The sequence below is a fragment of the Centruroides vittatus genome, unplaced genomic scaffold (genome assembly GCF_030686945.1).
Source record: "Centruroides vittatus isolate TY-2023 unplaced genomic scaffold, ASM3068694v2 contig_1213, whole genome shotgun sequence".
In the NCBI taxonomy this organism is placed as follows: domain Eukaryota; kingdom Metazoa; phylum Arthropoda; class Arachnida; order Scorpiones; family Buthidae; genus Centruroides; species Centruroides vittatus.
In genome coordinates, this window is record NW_027120776.1 from 2,409,788 (window position 1) to 2,432,148 (window position 22,361).

At 27.9% G+C, this 22,361-nt stretch overlaps 1 protein-coding gene across 1 annotated transcript in view; it reads right to left on the reverse strand.

The window, feature by feature from the left end:
* Positions 1 to 22,361, reverse strand: part of LOC136986456 (chromodomain-helicase-DNA-binding protein 4-like) — a 212,115-nt gene that overhangs the window by 126,963 nt on the left and 62,791 nt on the right. The window contains 6 exon segments of the mRNA XM_067283983.1: positions 2,933 to 3,109; positions 3,878 to 4,021; positions 6,676 to 6,723; positions 6,725 to 6,868; positions 8,294 to 8,394; positions 11,845 to 12,121. Of these exon segments, the coding sequence (XP_067140084.1) occupies positions 2,933 to 3,109; positions 3,878 to 4,021; positions 6,676 to 6,723; positions 6,725 to 6,868; positions 8,294 to 8,394; positions 11,845 to 12,121 (891 nt within the window).

The following is a 22,361-nucleotide window of genomic DNA, read 5'->3' on the forward strand; positions in this document are numbered from 1 at the left end:
AGTAATACGAACAGACTAAAGCAACATCTACTTAAAAAGCGGGTGGGAGAATTAAACGGGTCAATATTCGTTATCAATTCAAATAAAATTTTACTTAGAACTAATTAATTCAGGATTACACAATTTGAAATACAAAAAGTAATATAAATTTTTCCTGAAGCAAAACAACAATTATCAATAACAATATACAGTGGAATCTCATTTTAAGAAATTGCGGAACAACAGATTTCTCTGAATAACAGATATTTTTCTCCAGGTCCTGCCAAATTAATATAATCTAATCTCCTTTTAATGGATCCATAACTTGAAATAATGAACTTTTTCTAGCCCCATCTATAGTAAACTTCAGATTTTTTTTCGAGGTTCGTTAATATTTTGGTGTTTCTGTAAATCTGTAGAGTTTGATGACGCACTTGTTACATCCAGGGTGTGTGCAACTGAAGAATTGCATGGAGAGAGTAAGCAGGCTGATACGATTGAGGAGGAGCCATCTAATGAACATTCAGATTCTGATTGTGGGCTAAGTGTAGTGCTAAAATTTAGCGAGACCATTGAGTCTTTCCAAATCATGACCTTCCTGTTGAGTTTCAGCATAAACAAACAAGCTATAAATGACTGCTAATATCAAGCAGTTATTGTAATCAATAGACAGAAAAGCATCATCAAAATGAACCAAAATAAACAAATATTTTAATAAATTGTGAAGTCAAATGAAGTTCTAACGAGCATACGTAATATGCCTCTTTTTGTGCTTACAGTATATACAGCTTCTGTCAGTTTGCCATACACGTGTACAGTATAATATATGTTCTTGTAGGTGTTTCTATAGAATAGAGAGATGTCAAGAGAGTAAATAATTTTGAGTACTGCTACTTTTTACAGGTAAGGAGTTTAAAAAAATGAAAATTTTTTGAAATTGATATTTTCCTGGATGTGGGGAAATCTGTTATTTGAGATATAATGGATTCTCAGAATGGATGATTTTCAGCAGCCCAAGCAGTCCATTAAAACAAGATTCTACTGTAACAATCTATTCCTATAAATCAATTTACCTACGAACAAAATCACAAATCTTTATTCTTAAAGATGTTGCATTCAATCATGCATTGATTCAGTCTTTCTAGAACAACAAAAAGATAACGCAGTGCAGTTCTCTCCAATTGGAAAATCAAATGAATAAGATTAAACAAATAAAACTACACAAGTTCAAATCCTAAGTGTTATGTCTTTTTCATGGGTAAACAACCCATAAAAAAGAAATAAAACTTAAAACTACACAAATTTATTCAAAAATATGCTGTAGTTTTTCATTCTAAAATGAAGACAAAGTATTTTAAAGTATTTTTAATTTCTTTAAACCTAGTTATAAAATGATATGTAACATTAATTATACTTAAATTTATAATTATTATTAATTATAAATTTTAATTTTGTAAATATATATATTAGCAAATAATTTTGTCAAGATAATCACTTTAAATACAAATTGATATCTTAACAATTTGAACATATTCCTTAGTTCAAATTAAACACTCCACCAGTTTTATATTATAAACAATACACACACACACACACACACACAATGGCAAGCCTTATGTATGTATGATACAATTCTTATAAACATTTACCATAGAGTTAAGTTAAAAATATTAAAATTATTTTAGTATTAGACATATTTAATAAACAAACCTTTACAGTTAGAAGAAATATGTAAACAAACTCAGATATTAATATAATAGGATTTAAAATTTCAAGATAATATTAACGGGAAATAATAATATTCACCACCATTTAGAATATATTATAAATGTTAAGTCAGTTAAAAGAATGATTTTTGAAACAAGTGAAAATAATTTAGGTCTGAATATATTGCATTGAGAAATTCATATGTCAAAACACATATGTGCAATAATGCAGATAGCCTAACGGATTCTTTAAGTCAAATCATTTGAATTCATTAAAGTTATTTCTTTCAGAAGAAAAATAAAATTTCATTATAATTACTCATGTGACTAGAGGTAGATTACATTTAGATTAAAACAAAGCTAATTAATAAATTGTTAAACGATTGAAATTTGGCTTAAAGATGTGTCAAGTTTAATAATTAGCTCCTAAGATACCGACCTCAGACCTACCTTTAGGACAAACTATGGTGTTTAATCGTTTATTAATTAACATTATTACAGCCAAAAGGTAAACAGCTCTAGTCATTTGAGTAGTTAAAATTCAGAATAGTTTATTATAATGCAAATATATTCAAAGCCATGTAATAGAATCCTACTTAACAAATTTTAAATTACTTTCATGTAAATCACAATCATTATTAAGGAATACAAGAAATATAAAATCACAATATATAAAAAGTATACTTTATAAAAAATAAAATTACAAAAGCCAATGCCAAACACAAACAAACAGAAAAAGCATTAAATAAGAAATTTTAATTCCACAGCTGTGTTAGCATTTATAAAAAGTCAGATTTCATTAAAAGTGTCTTTAATGAAGACCCAGGTGGTGTTGCACTGTCATCGTTAAAATAATAATATAAATATTTATAAATAAATAAATGATTTTAAATTAAACATATATATGTGTGTAAGAAAAATATATTGCAATATTTTAAAACAGATTAAAATAATTTAATTGCATACAAAGATAACTGGTAAAATAAAGTTAAGGAACTAAAGTTAAGTATTTTTTTAAATATATTTCTTCTATTACATCATGTGAAATTATATAATGTGGAACTTTTTTCTCTTCTTCAAAAATTTATAAAATGGTTCATATAAATAAAAAATAACAATTGATTGTAATTAGAATACTGAAAATAAACAAATAATGAACACAGATCTTAAAAAATATAATTTCAACAATCATTTCAAAAAGCACAAGTTAAAAATAAGCACGAATACAAAAAAGATTTGAATCTCACCGAACAGCGAGGGCAGTGCCATTCACCATCCGGAATGTTTTTTAATGGAGGATTGAGACAATGAGTATGGTATGCGGAAGGACAACTGTCACAGCATAGCAATTCTCCACCATCCTTACAGACACGGCAGAACTCCATATGCTCATCCTCCTCCTGTTCCTGAATACCTTCCCCTTCCTGGAAAGTTGATAGCATTTTTAACAAGTTTTCCTCTACATACTAACACAGCCATGTGTATAACCAATTATATCTGCCAAGCATTTTTTTTAAATGAAAAAGCAGAATATCATCAGCAGTCTAAACCTTTTAATACGATGCATGGTTGAGAAACCAAAATAATAAAATAACTTCCCTGAAAATTTAAAGCAAAATTGAAAATAATGGTAGAAAGAGTTTGAAGAATTATCTAACTAAGCTATTCTCATTTTGGTGAGGCCAAATCTCATTCCATGCAACCAAAAGTTTATCGACTGCATAATACCATAGAACAGTGGTACTCAATCAACAGTCTGTAATATTTTACCACAGATCCCACCACCAAGATCAGGAACAACAAAAATTAATCCTAACTAATTTTTCTATTAACTAACAAGGAGGACAAAGTTCTGCCGACATATTAATTGCCATAAATTCAAATTGTGAGGGGATAAAATTACTTATCTGTTCAAAACCAAATGCATCCTGATTCCTGATGAGTCGTGGTTTGTCCGTGGTTTCAATTATTACAATATTTTTATGCATGCGTTAATCGAACATGCTACATACTAAAAGCACATCCTCCAAATAATGGTTGAATACCACTGCCCCAAGGCCAGATTCAAAAATATAACAAATTTTAATCTACATAAAAAGTTAAAGCAGAAATTTATAAAAGAAATCAGCTCTAAAATAAAAAAACATTTGTAATGGATGTTAATGTTACACACATTCAAAGAAATTACTTACACAATGAGGACAACTCCATTTTCCTTCAGGTGGCTCTTCTAAATCTGGATCTAAACAAACTAAATGATATGCTCGTGGACAGGTATCACATAATATTATTTCCCCTCCTTGCTGACATACTTCACAATAATCTTGATGATCAGTCTAGAATAAACGATTTTGTTTTATAATTTACTTTAAAATCAATCGACTGTTAATAAATTATAAAAATTGAAATTAAAATATTCAAAAGCCATTTGCATAAGATAATCTAACTGAATTCTCTTAATCTATAGAATTGCATTCAATATATAACCCTCCGAATATAAATTACTTTGATTACAAAAAAAGCTTTTAATTTTCTTATCATCATCAGGATTATGGTACACTGTTAAAAAGTGTAAATAAATGCAAACTCTTCATCAATAAATTTTCACTGTTTACTTAACAAATAGAGGCTAAGATAATTTTTGACGTAAAAATGACATTTTTAAAAAGAAATTTCGAACATTACTAAATTACTTTATTGATGAATAATAAAAATAAATGTTTAATTTACATAAAAGTAATTTGTTCTTGCCTGTAATAAATAGAGAAGAGATCTTTCTAAATGAGACAATTTTACTATTTGACACAACATAACGATTAGAAAAATCTATCAAGCATGTTAATTGATCAGCTTCTACTCTCGACAAAAGAAAAACAAACAAATAAATGAAAAGACAAACTACTTACAGAAAACCTATGTAATGATTCAAAATCTTACTTATTAGCTAATCTAAATTGTGTTGGACATAAATTTTTTATAGGAAAGAATAAAGATGTTTTTATATAAAATAACAGTAGAGATTTCAATGTCTTTTCAGGAAAAACAAATTGCAATCATTACTACCATTAAAAATTTAAATGTTTTAGTACTAACTGTCACATTTATGCTGGAGATAAGTGAAATGTACAGTACTGTACATTATATTAAACACAAATGACTCTGATAATTATTACTTAATCTTGGAAGTTGTAAATTCCATTTTTTTTATATTTTTCATAACCATTTCAAATTTATCAACAGAAAGAAATTGTATTTAAGCCAAGTGGCTTAAACTATCTTTACAGAGTGTATTTTATTGAAAATATAAGAGAACTTTGATTTTGGACCATTATTCTTCTTCATTATTCATTATTCAATGTAAACTTACACATCTTTTATACACAAAATTTTTACCAATCAAAAATAAAACATTTTCTAGACTAAGTCAAATATGTAAGGTTCAAATATTTCACATTTATTAGTAATCATTACAAATTGCTATAATCTTACACACTTGGTCATCAATAGGAAAGTTGTGTTAATACAATATGTATAAAAAAAATTAGTTTGAACTTTTTTTTGCAGATGATAACCATTAATATAGGAATTATCCTACAAATCAGACAGAAGCATCAATCTATTATATGGATGAAATAACTGAATCCCTCCAATTATTTCACTTAGAAAATAAACATGCATGCGTGATCTCATCTGTTCATGTTCTGATTGCTCTATGATAAACTATGCTCTTGACTTGATTATGCAAACTCTGTTAGTTAAAATTTTAACTGAAAAGTTCTAAAAAATTTATATTTTTTAAAAAGTTAAATTTTAATGAACAAAAGCGATATTTTATTATTCGTGAATTTTTGATATTCAGAAAATAGCTTTATCAGCATTTTTATCGGAAATACGCAATAATTTGATAAATTATTTTACTTAGTCATTTTGATCTAACAGTTAAAACAGCTAATACTATTTACTAAAATAAAAATCCTCCAATGTTTTTATACTTTAAATCTTAACTATTCAATATAATGAGAGAGAGAGAGAGAGAGAGAGAGAAGGAAAAAATTCCAGACCCATTGACTACAACTCATTTCTTAATCTAAAATACGACTGGAATTCATTTTTACTGTTAAAATAAAAAACAAAACCTCAGTATAGTAAGAAGCTGTCCATAAATGATGTCCACACTGGAAAGGAGGGAAGAAATTACAATAAGTCAGTCAAAGGGGTTGAGCTTCAGTGGAAGTCCATTTTACAGGTTATGCATTTTATTATTTGTACAGTACAGTGAAATCTCAATCTATCATTTTTGTCAGGACTTGAGGGAAAAAAATTTATGTGGGAAAACAATTAACACTGGAAATTTATGACATTGATGTTGTTATTATCTTGTATGAAACTTGTATTTTCCAGTGATACACCTTTATGATGGCTTTCTGTAATACTAAACAATATGATGCTTGTACACAGACAAGCATTCTGCATTTTAAAAAATTGTTAAGAATTTACTGTAATTTCTATTTTCTTTTGTAATTTTTTCTATGTTCTATTTTCTTCTATTAATGTATTGATATATCAGACAGCTGATCAAGAAAATTTGATATTGTGTAAAAATGCAATTATTTACATAAACAACAAAAGGATTTAATGTTAATTATATTCTAAACAGAATTTCATTGCATTCTTTTTCTAGTATTTTAAATAATAGGAACTTTTTAATCAAAAAGCACAATTATTCTTATTAATACAATATCACCACCACAAAGTTATAAATTTTGCAACTAAAAATACAAAAACTCCAAAACATTATGAACATCCAAATAATAGAAACAACTAAAATCGACAAAGAAATCTAAAGATAATGACAAATTGTTTTTAAACGAGCATTAATGTAAATTTTTTTTGTGTGTAATGAAAACAGAGAAAAATAATAGCAAATCTGTATAATATTTGTCTATTTAAAACTTTTAAAAAAGAATATCAACTTATTAATTAAACAAACCTCGTAACCATCATTTTCTGCATCAGATCCAGGAAAACTGGAAGTCGTGCTTTGTTTTTTTCTTTTTCTTTGGTTTCTTGTTCTTACTTTTCTTTCGTGTTTCACTTTTGGGTGGTGGTGTCATATTCTGTGCTTCTTCAAGTGCTGCTTCAAAATCTGCATCACTTTTATCACTAAAACTGTCTTCGTCTTCCTTAATAAAAAATTGTTTTTATTAATACATATGAATTGTATTAATAAATTATTTTCATGCTTTTTCAAAAAATTAACTCTCAAAAATAATTTTGAAAATATGAATAACTTTCTATAAATTTTTTTTTTATAATAATGTCAATTACTAGCATAAAATTATTACTAATTTGCTTATTATCCTCTTACAATTGCATTTCCTTTTTTTGATTTATCAATATTTCTAAGTTGACATTTGATCAATAATATAATGCTTTAATGATAGTCTTATACACTAAATCTTATTACAGTGGAACCTCGCTTGTTAACTAGCACCTCTCATAATGAGTAATTCACACAACAAACAAAACAAATGGTAAAAAAAGGACTCGCTTAACAAGCAATGCTTCGCATAATGAGTGACCAGGAGTGGGGAAGTCCCGAATTGTGCGCATGCTATATCAGTCTGTGTTTAGCATTCATTCCACTAGCATCTTAGTATCACTTGTGATCACACATTTTTCCAAACTTGTGATCAGACATATTACATATGAACATAAACAACCATAGCCGTTATATAATAAACATCGTTTGCATATCATGGCATATCGTTTGGCGTGTTTATCAGACATTATTTCAACTATTTCTTCTGTTCTCTGCAAATCAAATTCGCATTTCAGGTTGGTTCATTTCACACTAGAAGAAAAGATAAAGATAATTCATGGTCCTTAACAATGTTCACTTAAAGAAAATTATACACTATACATTATACATAAAATATTTGAGTATTTTTTTCGGAATGGAACACATTATTGTATTTTACACTAATTTATGTGTGAAAAGTTGTTTTGCTTAACGAGTGTTTTGCATTACGAGTAAGATTATGGAACAAATTATGCTCTTTAAACAAGGTTCCACTGTATTTAAAATTCTAAAAAATAAGTTTTTCTTAGTTATAAACATAATCACAGATGATTAACCTCTAATTGGTATTAGAATTTATTTCAAAATAAACTGACATTAATTATATTTCAAAAATAAGTTACTAGAATAATTAAAAATTTTTTTGTTTTCATTAACTAGATTAAGATTATATAAAGATATATAGTAAATCAGATTTCAGAAGGAGTTGTGAAGTAACAGATTTAAATATAGAAAGTAATTGTCATCAATGCTGAATGAAATGTGCATGTTTACTCCATTACTCATTCAGTATAAACTGTTTGAAAACACATTTTCTAAATACACTTACTACTGATATAGTTATCTTTGATTTCAAAGCAAGAATAGTGATTTATAAAATTAGTTTTGCCTGATTTTATTCATAATTATATTAAACATTAAAATATCCTATTTTTTATGCTCTGAATATCTATCTGTATATAATAATAATACTTTTTGTAGTTATTTAACTATTAGAATTATTTATATATAATAATTGAATACTTACTGAGCTTTGTTTCTTTCTTTTACCAAAACCACCAATCTTAATCTTTAATAGTGGTACCGATTTCTTTCCTTTTGACTTTTTACTTTTCATACCACGTTCATCTAAAACAAGGAGGAAAAAAGTTATAAAATTCCCTTCATTTTAATACACCAAACATAGTTTATGAGTTTTAATTAATATAATTCATAATAGCTTTAACACAATTAAACAAAAAATCGAAAACAACAAATATAATTTTATTTTTTTATTTCATCTTTTGTCATCATTACCCACATTCACATGTGATAGTGGTGATCTTACATTATTAATTTTTTCATGGAAAATTAGCAGTTGTGAAAAATTCCTCCCATCATTTATCTCCGGCTGAACTCATTTCACATTAATCCACACTATCATAAAGTTTCAAAGGTACCCTAGAAACTTTTGGGATAGCATGGAAGCCTGTTCAAGAACACTGTTCTGTAAACAAAACTACCTTAACTAAACAATGTATGATGTTGAAATTTGGAACATGCAGAGAAGACATTACATATAGCATAATTAGTTACATAAAAAAAATTGCCATGTTACACATGTTAAAGAAACTGATTGCGATCACAGCTTAATCTGCTCTAACTCTTTCTATTTGCAGCATTATATATTTTTTTAAATCTGTCATATTACTATTCTTATATGGGAAATATGTGAATTTAATAATAGTGCATTTTAATATAATATATTAATTAATTATAATAATAATATTGTTTATATATTTTTTTACTAAAAAATTTAAAGTGGAAAAAATAACGCAGAAAATAATCATTTGATATGAATGAAAAAAACGACATAAAGAATTCAGAATGAAAAAATGCTGTATTTTTTTTCATAACTGTAATAATTCTAATTAGTATATGTCACATCACTATATTAGCATTTGTTTGTAAAATTTACATTGTTATTTCTAACATTTGTCAAGGCAAAATAAAAAAACTGTTACACTTTTACCAGACTGCTTCAATAAAAACAGAAATTGTTGATTCTAATTTGAAATATTAATATATGACTATCATCCTAATTTCAATCATTAAACATTCTGATTTATTAACTTAGAAATGTCTACATAAAATTCAAAATAAAAACAAGACTTAAAACAGGATATATGCATGACCTACATCCCATAAAAAATACAATTCTATAGAATGAAAAAAAAAAATCAAATCTGTTAAATAAAACAAGTGATTTTTGAATTTCCACGTTTCATACAATTTTGAACAAAAATTATGAAATGAATTAAAATATAGGAAATCCTTAGAATTATTATGAACTCATTTTCATTTTATCTTTATTAAATAACAAATTAATTTCTTAAAACATTGTGAAAGTCATTTCAAATTTAAAAATATATATTTTAGTATAAAAACAAGCTTGCTTTATTCCTTTTGGAAACATTCAGTGTCCTAATAATGAATACATATATTTAACTCTTTCTTGACCGGAGTACCGATCTGTCGCACCCACAATTGTTAAGCAATAGGCCAGGGTACCGATTCATTGAAACCCTGTTACAAATTGATTTTTATAAAATTTATCGACAACAGATGACAGCATTTGACAGCAGTTATTGTCTGTTTCACATATTTTTGTCCAGGTAATGTTTTGACTTGAAAAATTTTAATTAATGCTTTTTTTTTCTTCTTAATTTTTCATTTCCTGATAATTTTTTATTTCATTTTTAGCATATTCATGCAATATTACTACTATAATAAGTTTATTCATGCAATAATATATCAACAAATTATAAATATTCAAGTTGTGACCTTCAGTTCTGATATTTTTTAACTTTTATTTTAATCTAAAATATCAGCAAATGTTGCATCTATTGCTAATGGTAATCATATTTTTATTAAAAAAAAATTTATATTCTTGTTTGATATGAAGTGAATAAAGTATATTAGTTCATTATATTAGTCGGTAGCAGAATAAAGTTTTGATTTCAAACAAATGTTTCATATAATGTGCAATAATTTCACAACAAATAAACGTACATGCATAATTATTATATCGAGTTGTACAAAACAATTTTCTACGTCTTCCTGGCTCAGTGTCGACAAAAAACTAGGTAACTAGACAATGTTAATTTTGACAAAAATTTACAAATTATCAAGTTTAAATGTCAGTTCTCATATATATTATTTTTTTCTTATAAATTTTTCTTATAAAATATATTGAAAAATATTGTATTTAAAACTAAAGATGTTAATAAATGTATGTGATTTTTTTCATATGAATATAATGATAATTTGATTTCTGGTGAATTTTTAAAATATCATCGCCTGACTGACCCTGACTGACTTATATTGCCCTCGGCTGTTTTACAAAATAAACGTAAACAAGGGAGTGTGGCAAACGGTCAAGAAAGAGTTAAATATCCATATATTCATTCAATGTTTACAAATATTTCTCAATTAAGTGACAAATTCTATCGATAAATAATTCCTAAAATATAAAAAACATCCAAACAATATCAAAACCAAGGAAGTCCCACGATAGAAATTGTGTCTTATCGATAACTTTGTAAATATAGTACAGTACATATTACAATCAGTATAAAAAAAATTTAGATTCAAATAAAAGCAAAGACATATTTTTGTCTCAATTTTAGTTGTAAGTATACTACATCTAATGGCATTGACAAATTAGGTAATTTCTTGCTCTGGAGACATGTTTCTGAGCAACAAAAACATGTTGACATTTGGCAATATTAGAACACACGAGGAGAGAAGTTGCAGAAGTCATGCGATCAACATTTCTCACCTGGTAATCGTAAATTTTCATTAAAGGCATGAAAGCATGTATCTTTGAGTACTTTGTCATGATATTCTTTAATAGTGTGGTTATACCATGAATTGATTCTTAGAAATGAATTAATGAAATTAAACGTCATGTCCTATCAACCAGTAACTACCCTCCATTTTTATTTCTGTATTGTAAACAAGAACTGTACTCGTACGATAAATCTATACGTGCTCGTTGGTAACAGCGAGCGACAGGAAACTTTTTGTCTCCCAAAAGTTAAAGCAATTTGACTCCCAAAGACTGCTCTCCCACTGCCTAAGAAACAAGTATATCTGTCACCCGACAATGTATCTCCCAAAAAATCACCTAGTGTATCACAGCCTTCAGATGTCTCATGCTCACTAGACATACAAGCTATTTGGATATGCCAAAACATAACTGCATCCTGTTCTGGACAAATATACTACTATTAACAGAATTGTAGGTGATGTGTATGTTCTAATGTAGCCCGAAGGCTTTTCAACAGGGACAGAAATGTTCGCAATAAACACAAAAATTTTGCTTAAAGCATAAGGTGTGTTTATTTGTGATTTTAAATTTATCCAATTTGTCTAATTAGTGGTAAATGCATCTAAAGTGGATCTAAATATTACTATATTTTTAAATGTCCAACTTGAATATTAAATATAATTTTATTGTTGAAAAAACATTAACTTATTATAATTTGTACAGTCCTTGAAAGTAAATTTAAAAATTAAAAAAAAAAAAGCCCATACCTTCTTTTGATTTAGTTTTGGTAGTTGTCATTTTTTCTTCCTCTTCTTGAATGGCCTCACGATTCGGATTATTATCGAGAAATTCTCTCCATTTTGCCGATATTAAAGTAACCATTTTAGAAATTGCTATTTTTGGATTAGCTTTAGCAATAATTGGTCTTATATGCTGTGAAAACAGTTTATAATTTGTGAGATTCTGATAGTCTGCTTCAGTGTATTCTAATTCAACATCTTGTAATCCCATTTCTTCACATATTTCTGCAGAACTTTTTTGAGGCTAAAATTTAAAGCAAAATTTATTATATTATACTATATATATATATATATATATATATATATATATATATACAGAAAGTAACTAATTAACTTATTTTATTATTATTAAATTGTGGTTTTAATATAAAATTCATGAAAAACTAATAAATATTCAACTAATTATATTTTCCATTGAGTATTGGACATTTTTTTAAAAACTTCAAAGCAGCCACAATATTTTTCTTTTTGTTTCAATAAGCATCCTAAAGTGTTACAAAGTCAACTAATAGCTATGAACATCGCTTACAAAAGCTTGTTAATTCAATATGCATACTAACTTGTGACAAGCACAAGATAGAATATGCAGACATATTTCCATCTAATTAACAAACTGTCATTGCTGAATAATCAAAAAGAACCTAAAATAAAGTCACTGAAAACATTTTATCATATAGGAGCCATGTTTGTAAATTTATCTTAATGAATAAAACAATGATTACATTTTAAAAATTCTTCTCTCTCTTTTTGCAAATTTTTACTCTTAAAAACTACACAGAGGTTAATTGCCACCCAATATTTCAACACAAACAGTATAAAATTTTTTTTATTCGCAAAGAAATTTATAGTTATTAATTAATAAAAGTTTTCACAATTGTTAAAAACTATCACCATCCACTTGATATTTTGTTCAAATGACTTATAATTATAAAAATTGTTGTTACTGGATAAATGAAGCGTGCAATGCCATAATGTTGCAAATGCCAAGAAAACGAACATTCCAGAAGAGGTAAAAAAAAGAAAAAAACACTTTCTAGTGAATAAATTTATATCAAATTCAGTTATATACTTCTCTGAAAACTTTTCATTTCCCCATAAAGTTTACTTTATTAACTTTAACATTTTTTGAATACAAGAATTTGAAAACATTCTACACACTTTTTCAAATGTAAAAATTCACAATGCTGCATCCTGTTTTTGAAATAATATGATTGCAAGAAATATATTACATTAAGACTATTATTTTTGATTATAGAGTTGCAAATCACACCTAAACTAAAGTTTTCCAGCAAATAAACGTAAAAAAGAAAACTTACAGATCGAATGTTTTCGGCCATAAATTTATCGGCCAGGCCAAGCTAATTCGCGGGGTCTTTGACCGGCAAAATATTAAAATTTTAGAAGCAGTGGAAATCTACAAGGCGAGCAGGAGTGGAACCTGCATCAACACAGATGTCATTCCTGTATCGACGGCTTGGAAACACTATCTAGACTCATAATAGACGTCGTACGCTATACGTCACAGCCATTTACGATCTTTTAAAATTTACAAGGCAGCAATGTTCTATTTATAGAACGCTTTTTCCGTTTATTTTTTTCTTGAAGAAGGCCGATAAATTTGTGGCCGAAAACATTCGATCTGTAAGGTTTTTTTACGTTTATTTGCTGGAAAATTTGAGTTTAGGTGGGATCTGCGACTCTATACGTACGGTTCCGGTTTTTGATGAAGTTATATTTATTTTTGATTACTTCAATTTTTCCCCCCTCTTTCTATTAACAATTCAAAATACAGTAAGTTCAAGATTTATATGAATTCAGAGATCTGCAATTGTGTAATTAACAACAAATAATACCATTTATCGCTTTCAAAGAAATAATAATGGTAGAAATTTTTTTCAGACAAACTTTTTTCCAGGTTTTTTTCATAAATTGTTGCTGCTTACTGTTATCCTTTAATATATACAGTCAAACCTGTTTTTATGCGCTCTTTTTATGTGCGATTTTTATTTGTGCGATTTTTTTAATGCGAATTTTTAATTTGTGCGGTATAGTTGGCGACTAGTCTCGTGCGATTCGTCATGTCTCACGTTGACTTATTATAGCTAAATAAACTTATTATAGCATAAATGCACTTATTATAGTAATAATATTGCATGAATATGCGAAAAATGAAATAATTTACTTTTTAAGTCAACAAAACACCACCTGGACAAAAATATGTAAAACAGACGATAGACCAGACGATGCAGTCAAGTGCTGACATCTGTTGTCAATAAATTCTATTTCGTACGGTTTTGAGTTATTTTCTATGTGAGACTTTTTTTTATGCGGTCCCTGTTGACCGCATAAAAAAATTATTTTTTAAATTGTGTTGCGAAAACTATTATTTACAGCCATTCGTGAAGTTTCGTGAGATTTTTTTTAATGCGTTTTTTTTAATGCGGTCCCTATCCCCCGCATAAAAACAGGTTTGACTGTACGTGCTTATGTTAAAAATAAATCATATTTAAACATTACGAAACTTGCACAATTATTCAACTTGTATGGAACCTTTGGAATGAATTAACTATGTCAATCGAAGACTTGCTGTCATAAATTTTTTAGTTTCTATTTTATAGAAATATATAATTTGATAATTACTACCATACAAATTCTTTTTCCACTCTAAAACATACCCTGAAATCATGGAAAGTGCACTTTATTATTTAATTCTTTCCAATAAAAATTGCAATAAATTTCACTACTTTGTAGAAACTACATGTTACTTCACTGTTCCTTAACATTTTAATTTCATTTAAGAAACAACAATGAATATGTAAGAAAAAAAGTTTTTGTAACCAAGGATTACTATTAAAAGTAATAAAAGATTAAGAGAAATTGTCTTTTTCTCCGTAAATTAATTTCAATAATTAAGTAAAAAAATCACTATGATAATTTAGTGAATTTCAAAAATAAAACCTTTCATACCTGTGTCACAATTTAAATTTGATTTAAAATACTAATATATAAATGAAATCATTCATTTGAAAAACATTCGTAATTTAACAAAATTTTATCACAGTTTGATCTGTCATCACACTACAATAGATAAAAGGATAGAATTAAGATGATATCCCTATAACTTCGAGTATCACAAACTCCTCTTATTTATTTTTTGGATTAAAAGTTAGAACAAAATGGTGTCAGTTTTAAATACGGCACCAAGATTTCTATGTATATAACAAATCATAACATTATTTAACTAACTAATGCCAAATAATCTGCCAAATTATTAGGCTATTTTTGGGCTTACATTAATAATTAGTAATTTATTATAATTATTAAAATTGATACAAGATGGCAGCATATCTGCCTACCTCTAGTCAAATTAATTAGTAATTAATCATTAATGTAGCCCAAAACAACCCAATAAATCGGCAGACTGTTTGGCATTAGTACAACTAAGTATAAATAATTAAAATTTCATAAAAATTTTCAGTAAAACATGAAACTCCCCATGTATTCTGTTTTCTAGAAAGTTGTCCTTTTATGCACAAAATAATGGCATAAGTTTAAAACACAAAATTTACAGGAAAGAAAAAACATTGAAAACTTATCTTTAAACACATTAATAATGCATTTGTTAAACACCGAGATAAAAAAAAATCACTTCAAACTACCATATCATTTTTAGGCTGTAGTACGGTTAATTTATTTTATTTGTTAACTTGAAACTACGTCATTGTTTTCCCATCAATTTCAAATTGAATTTGAAAACTTCTAGACAAAAATAACTAATTCAGAGCTATATAGGAATTTATGCAAGACTATAGAAATTTTGTGAACCAAAACAAACATTTAAGAAAATTACAAGAAATTCTTTAAAAAGTCACTGTTCTAGCTATTTACAAGTTTTATTAATGTTAAAAAAACCATGTTTATATGCACTCTGGTACATAAAACTTCCATCTGATATTTGCTTTCTAATATATTAATTTGGAGTTACTGTATAATCATACCAACACAGACTATTTTCACTAACTAAACAGAAGTTTACAAATTAGATCAAACCTAGAAGAGACAAATTAGTTTTTTAATATAGGGATAGAGAACACTTTAAAATCAAAAAGTCTTGAAAAACAGAAGAAAAGAAAGAAGTCTAACAAGAGACATCAAAAGCTTTGATATTGTAGTTTTTCCTGAAATTTTAATATGTTTTAGTATGCCCCTTCTACTAATGCATGACAAATAACATGTGACAATGAGTAGCATTTATGAGAAATCTTTGTTTAACTTCCATATGTATTATATACCCAGTTCTATAAAGGCATCATAACAAATAAGGATGGTAAAGTGAGTAACATGTGAAAACTTAGTTATAACGTTAGAATTATGGTTATACGATAAACAACCGTATAACCATAATTCGACCGTGGGATTTACTCCATCCCGATAATCGAGCAATGTTTCGGATCAAGGCTGGTCTATGTGGGTGCCACTAGGTGCAACTTGCAGCAACAGCTTAAAGAACATAAATATACTATTGATAAAACTCTCGATAGCACGACACTGGCAGCTTACGCACAACATCAGGACATTCAAGTGCAATGAGAGCATGCTTCTATCATCAAACCAGAATCAAATATAAATACTATGCAATATCTAGAAAAATTGAAGATATTTAAAGCGCATAAAAAACGGGTTGCATCAACCATAGGGACACCGACGGATTGGCTACCGCATGGCGGTCCTTTTTATAAATATTAATTTATTATGGAGTTTTTTTTTTTATTCGTCTATTTTTATTGTTTAATTTATTTCTGTAGTTATTTATTTATTATTCACAACTATGATTTCAGTTATGTATCTATATATTCATTTTAGAATTCTGCTTAACATTTATTTTTAAATTTGCATTTTATTTTCACAATCTGCGTCATCTTAACTGAAGAAGATCGGTAAACCATTCGAAAATGTTTTTATTAATAAAAATTTTTTTTGCTGCATTTTTAAAAGGTATGTTTTTCTTATTGACTATTTTTATCCAGTTGAAAGAAAAAATATATTGATATACCTATGGCTACACTGGCCAAACAATATAGGAAACTGGTCCTTAAAATACATAAAGCAAGGGCTAAATTGGATTTTCTACATCAATGCCGCCTCAATGGAGCATTTCCAATGTCTAGATGGCAACACACACAAATCAGCAATTATCTGTCAAGCAATTATTTTATAAGAAAGTTGCACTATTCAACTTTCTTATAGATAGTATTATGTTTGGAGAACAAAGTAATTAGTGAGAAATTAGCAAAACATGTGAGAAGTCAGAAAAAGTGACATCATGTCACTGTGCTAGATGGTACTACATTTATGCATGGAAAGTATTTTATTAACCTTTTGAAGCACAGAATTTTAGAAAATAAAAAGACCCCACGTTGCACAGAAGTTTTCTTTTTAAATTGCACAATTTTTATTAATAAAGGAATAACATAATATAAAAACATAAAAAAATAATAATAACACTTTCTGGAACCTTTTACCGGTGTTAGACGTAAAACGAAAAAATTTCCGTTAACGTTTTCGAACTTTGTAGTTCTTCTTCAGACGGTAAGTTCGAAAACATTAACGGAAATTTTTTCGTTTTACGTCTAACACCGGTAAAAGGTTCTAGAAAGTGTTGTTACATCCCCGGTGTTCCTTGATGTATGTAGATTTTTAAAATAATAATAATAATTCAATTAATTTTTTTGTTATAGGGTGGGACTCAAATAGTCCCATTGTGCCACATGGGTTCATGAATGGTAGTTATTAAAACACATCTTCCCAAGGCACAGAGATACTTAGCATACAGTACAAGAATGAGATATGCTAACTTCATTTTTTTTTGGTACTACAAAGCACACATCGTCTACGAGTAGAGCATTGCAGTTGATGTTTTGAATCTCATCATCTTATTTCTAATGAAATGCTAGGTTTGGATTTGCTTATTTGTATTGGTGGTGACTTAGATACAGTTGGTACATTTTTATTTACCAATGTTTGAGCAACAAAATTCGTGTCATCTTCATTTTTGTCTCTAAGTCGTTTGAGTTTAGAAATTTTAGAATAAAAAACTTGATGGATATTTTTTTTGCTCATCTGGAATCTGAAGGATCAAAAATTACATATATACAAATTACAATTATAGTTTTAAGAATATTAAAACAAACAATAAATAAAGATGTGCTTTTTTGTATTACTCCCAAAGTTGCATAGTGGTAAAAAATAAACCTATGTGCACGTAGCTATTACAAAATTTTGAGGTGGTTCAAACAATATCCCACCTTGCACATTTATGCATCAAAAAGGTGGGAAACTTTTAATACTGCTGTGCCTCAAAATGTTAAAGTGTTTCATGTGTTCATGATTACTTTGGCCTATCTATTTTTGTATAAGTGTTATTTCTATACACTGAATTTTTCATAAATAATGTCTATTTTACAACAGCAAAAACTTAATGAAGGTTGTAATTCTACATAATCTTATTTTGTGCAATTTTTAAATAAATTTTAATAACAGCAATAAAAAACTTATACATATACTAGTATGTTTCATACTTATAATACACATTATTAAAAAAAATCATCTATAAATAAAAGAGCATAAATGTATTTATTGACATTATTAAATTTTTTGATACAATATTTCATTTATAACAGTTGATGCAGATTGGTTTCTTAATGCATGTTTATTAGTAAAATAAAAATAAATCAAAAATTTTACTTATGGAGCCTCCTATGGCAGCACTTCTAAGATTCATGTTGTTGAAATTCTAGGATAGTTATAATACATGTCACAGTTAGCTTAAACTATTACATCATATACTATGGTTTCTAGATTACATTTAAAACATTTCACATTTTAGATAGTGAGTTAGCAGCCTCCTGAAATCACATAAATGCAATAGTCTTAATGACACTAATTATTTAGCACACTTGACTGTTTGTGGAGTACTTGATGTTACATAATTTTAGGGGTGTGGGGGCTTACCCCACCTGTGCACCGAGGTGCTCGCTATTGCTTGCACTGAAGTGCATGACTATATGTGGAGTATTGGTCAGGGCGAATAATACGGAGCCTTGACAATGCAGAGCATGGCAAATAGGTGGTAGTACTGGTACTCAAGAAAAAGTGACCTTTGGAGTTACTTTGGCCCCAAAAATAATCCCGAAGAAGTCTGAACATCGTAAGCAGAAGCTTGTCGACAAGAGTGTTAGAAAACAGAAAAATACCTACAAAGGAAGTTCAATTTACAAAAGATTCAGTGTGAGTAAAATTTGTTTTATTTGAATGTCTGTGTAGTTAGTAGATGTGCCAGTCGTCATCTTATTTGTGGACATGTTCACAAACAAGATGGCAACCACAAGTGCCTCCGTAAGTAAAATTTTACCATAAATTATTATGATAAAATTTGAGATATATGTTTAACAAAAGATGTTTCAATCATTTTTGAAATAAAAATACATTAATCTACTCTCCAATATAAGTTATATTTTAAAACAAATTTAACATACAAAAATTTTCAAATAAGTAGACGTATTTTTCTAAAATTCTGAATGAAATTAGAACATTACTGCAAGAAGTCCTCCTTAAGTAATAACATGTGAGATATAATACTTAAAATAATACACTGAATTTATATTGAAAGTTTATCCTCATTTTAAATATTTGCTATAGTTTATATATATATTTTTTTATTAATAAAAATTTAATATACAACAATAAATTTTAGTTTTTCTAGAAAAGTTCGAACAGTTTGTTTATAAATTTAAAATTTTAAAAGGAATAATAATCAACTGCACTGATTATTATTATTATTCCTGTGTAAATAATTGATAATAATAATGATAATAATAAGCGCAGTTGAAACTTGAAATTTGGTACACGGTTATGGTATGTCATGAGAATGTACAGTACACTAAGAAGAGAATTTTCAAAATTCCCCCACAGGGGAGAGGATTAAGGCTTACCCTGAAGAACTCTGCTTCTACTCTACTATTTTAGATGCAATTTTTTGTTTTTAACTGTGTTTTAGTAGGGTACTACGTGGGGATGAAAGAAGTGTATTCCTTAACAATGGAAGTGTTAACACTTCCATTGTTAAGGAATACCATCCAGAAGTTCCATTGTTAAATTATGAATGGAAGTGTCAACACTTCCATTCATAATTTTTATTTCTCGAAAAATCCCTTCTTAGTGTGCATTCTTGTAACGTACCCTATTAAAACGCAATCAAAAACGCAAAAAACCGCATCAGCGCCTGTAAATCTTGCACGTCACTTTCTCTTAACACTTCCATTGTAGAAGCCTTAATCCTGCCTCTCCCCAGGGGGAAATTTCACCTGTGAGGTTTAAAATAATTAGGTTTATTTTAGATATATTTATATTACGTGTAATATAAACATATGAACCGCATTTTATTTCTCGATATAATGTTGTATCTAACACAACAAAGGGGAATGCTAGAGTAACAGAAGGTAACTCTAACACATTCAACCTCTAACCAATTTTGTATTTAACAAGTGTTAAGTAACAATGAGATGTATAACTGTCTATTTTGAAAAGATTTGTAAATAATTTTGTTACGTGTGACACACCTCTAACCAATTTACCACTAAACCAAATGTTATCCACTGGGCCCTTCAAAAAACCGGGCTCTAGACACTTGTCTCATTTGTCTATGCGATGATCCAGCCCTGGGGAAACCCCCACTTACTTTTATAAACTTTTTACTGCCAAATTTTGCATTGATAGCAAATTAATTTGACACATGTCTTTTGTATATATATTCAAAATAAAACATTACTGACCAATAAAACTGAGAAAATTTAGACTTTATAAATATTCTTTGATTATTATAAAATTTAAGTAAATATTTTATATAAGCCGAACGATTGCAGTAATGTGTTGGGCTATTTTTCTGTTACTATTAATAATTAAATAATTTGGAATTAGACATAGACATTAGATGCCATCTCTTATTAAATTTAATAATAACAATAAATTAATATTTTATTACATAATTAATTACAGTATAATTATTAAATTTAATAAGATACATTACGGCAGTCATTTGGCTCTGATTAATAATGTCAGGTTTAAGACGTTTATATATAAATATTTTATCATTTAATATTTACATATTACAAGAATTTAATATTTTATAACTTATTAAATATTTACAAGCATTGTTCTGTGTTCAAAAGAATTTAGAACCTGAAGAAGAAGACTCAAGACTGCCAAAAGCATTTGTTCTACTGTGTAAATATTTGACTTTACTGCTAGAGTTTGGATGTATTATATAAGTTTATTTTACCATTAAACCATTTTTGCACATTAGATTATTATTATACAGATTTTTTTTTATAACACATTCAAAATCAGTAATATTTCATTATATTAAAAGGAAATAAGAATAGAACTACAACTCATTAATTTAATTTGAATTAAAATAGATAATTAAGCAAAATACCATAATAGCTGCATAACTAATTACTAGTAAATAAAAACTGAAAACTGGGTGATAATTTTAGAACTAAATCAATGGATGAGATATCAAATTCTTGTGATTAATTCAAATATAATGATGCATATTAATTTAAAATTCATATATGAATACATACCGTATATCTCGACAGATAAGACGACCTTCAGATAAGACGAGGTATAAATTTTCGTCAAAGTTTTATGGTTTTAGCATATATCTGTCCTATAAGACGACCCCCAAACTATCAACGGCCTATGAATTTAGATTAGATCGGCGATCATCATCTGGATAACACTGTATAGTGTATATGGAATTATGTCCTATTTGTAATTTTTCAAATAAATTTTATTTTCTTGCATCTGGCAGCACTGCCTTGCGATTGTTGCAAACATTCGCACTGATTCGGGCATTCGGGTAATGACTATTCACAAAAACATTCTATGGGCTATTCTATTTTGAGCACATATCCGACTCTCTTCTAGTAAATAATTACAGTTTGTCTGTTTTTTATAATGGTTTTAATTTATATAAATTTCAATCTAATTTCTTTTTGTATCTGTTGTATAAGATGATCCCGGATTTTGGGGGCATTTTTTATGATTCAACTATCGTCTTATCTGCCGAGATATACGATACATATAGGAAATCCTCATTAATTTGAACTTGGATAGTACAAAATCCTGTTAGTTCATAACTGTACTTTTGTCCCGGCTAGGAATATAGAGATTTACATGTTACAGAATTCGATTAGTTAGAAATAAGGCTACTTCAAACTTTGAAGTGAAAATTCTGTCTGAACTATGATATGCATATGTTAACTTATTTGTCTAGATTGAAGTATAAGAGAACAGAAGACCGAGAACAACTATAATCTGGTCAATATGGCTTTAACACATTTTCAGGTGTCACCTTAACCATGGACTACCACTTTTTCCTCTTATCTCATAAAATACAGCTGGTTTTTGGGATTGCAAGA